Source organism: Ostrea edulis, chromosome 7 (genome assembly GCF_947568905.1).
Source record: "Ostrea edulis chromosome 7, xbOstEdul1.1, whole genome shotgun sequence".
In the NCBI taxonomy this organism is placed as follows: Eukaryota; Metazoa; Mollusca; class Bivalvia; order Ostreida; family Ostreidae; genus Ostrea; species Ostrea edulis.
Window position 1 is genome coordinate 57,066,904 of NC_079170.1, and position 1,139 is coordinate 57,068,042.

General features: G+C 35.2%; 1 protein-coding gene across 1 annotated transcript in view; it reads right to left on the reverse strand.

The window, feature by feature from the left end:
- The window catches only part of LOC125653317 (uncharacterized), an 84,973-nt gene extending 84,345 nt beyond the window's left edge, over window positions 1-628 (reverse strand). Inside the window, exon 1 of the mRNA XM_048882739.2 lies at window positions 623-628. Within this exon, the coding sequence (XP_048738696.2) occupies window positions 623-628 (6 nt within the window). The remainder of the gene's footprint in view (window positions 1-622) is intronic.
- Window positions 629-1,139: the final 511 nt, after the last annotated feature.

Here is a 1,139-nt window from a genome sequence, read left to right on the forward strand (position 1 = left end):
GGTAGTACTCTACATCGTCATAATGGCTGACTTCCTTTAAAAACATGGATGAAAAAATCGATATCAGCAATATTTGTCTTTTCCTTTTCCATTAAAATACCTAGCCGAGTAGCTCAGTAGAACTGTAGGTCGCAGGTTCGAGTCCAGCAGGGGTTTTGAATTTTTTTCAGATTACCTTCTACTAAAACTGTATTTTTTGACAAAATAAAGTAAATTTTAAAATTTTCAATTTCAAAATATTGTTGTACATATCCTCCACTTTTCATCTACATCAAATTTCTCTGGTGTAGCATACCTCCTTAAATATGTCTTCACTTAGGGCAGTTATGTTCATTTAAGAGTTCATTGCTATTTCTGTGCTCTATATGAAATATTTCGAATGCAATGTGTATCATGTATGATCCTCTTAATTCCATTCTCAATGACCGTGTAGCGTGTGACAAGCAAGTTTAATACTTGCCTAGATGGTCGAGCGGTCTAGAGCGCTGGTTACATGCTGCTAGCAGATTTGGTTCCGCAGGTCGTGAGTTCAACCCCGGGTAGGGGTGGAAGTGGGTATCCAAATAAAGTGAAATTTTCTGTGCTTTATATATATATATATCTATATATGAATATTTGATACCTTCATTTCGAACCTATAATCTATTATCTACACTTCAAAATTGGCATAAACAGCATTTCCCCCATTTAATCACCGATTTTGACATACATTTTGTCTTTGAGGTCTTTCAAGGCAGGCCTGCCCCTAAGAATTTTCTTTAATATTTTGATCAGTTACATTCTGAAGTAGTAATTTTTATGGGCATCCCTTCTTTGGGGTCAAAAGTCACGAAAAACAAGATATGATTATATTCTACAGATTATAAAGTCTCCAAACGAAGTACTGGCTGTAAAAGGGGACTTTTTCTTACTACTACTATTTTCCTCCCTCGACAAAATCAATGCCAATTTGGACTACATTAAAACAATCTAGATCATGAAGGCTTTGATTTTGAAAATTTCAAAAAATCCCCTTTTTTTCCTTCAGTAAAACTTGTGACGTTGTGTTACTTGACCTTGATCGTAGTTTGTACGTCCCAACATCCTCTTATCATTTTCAATGATCCCATGTCTCTATCAGTCCTGATTCTAAAGTTATA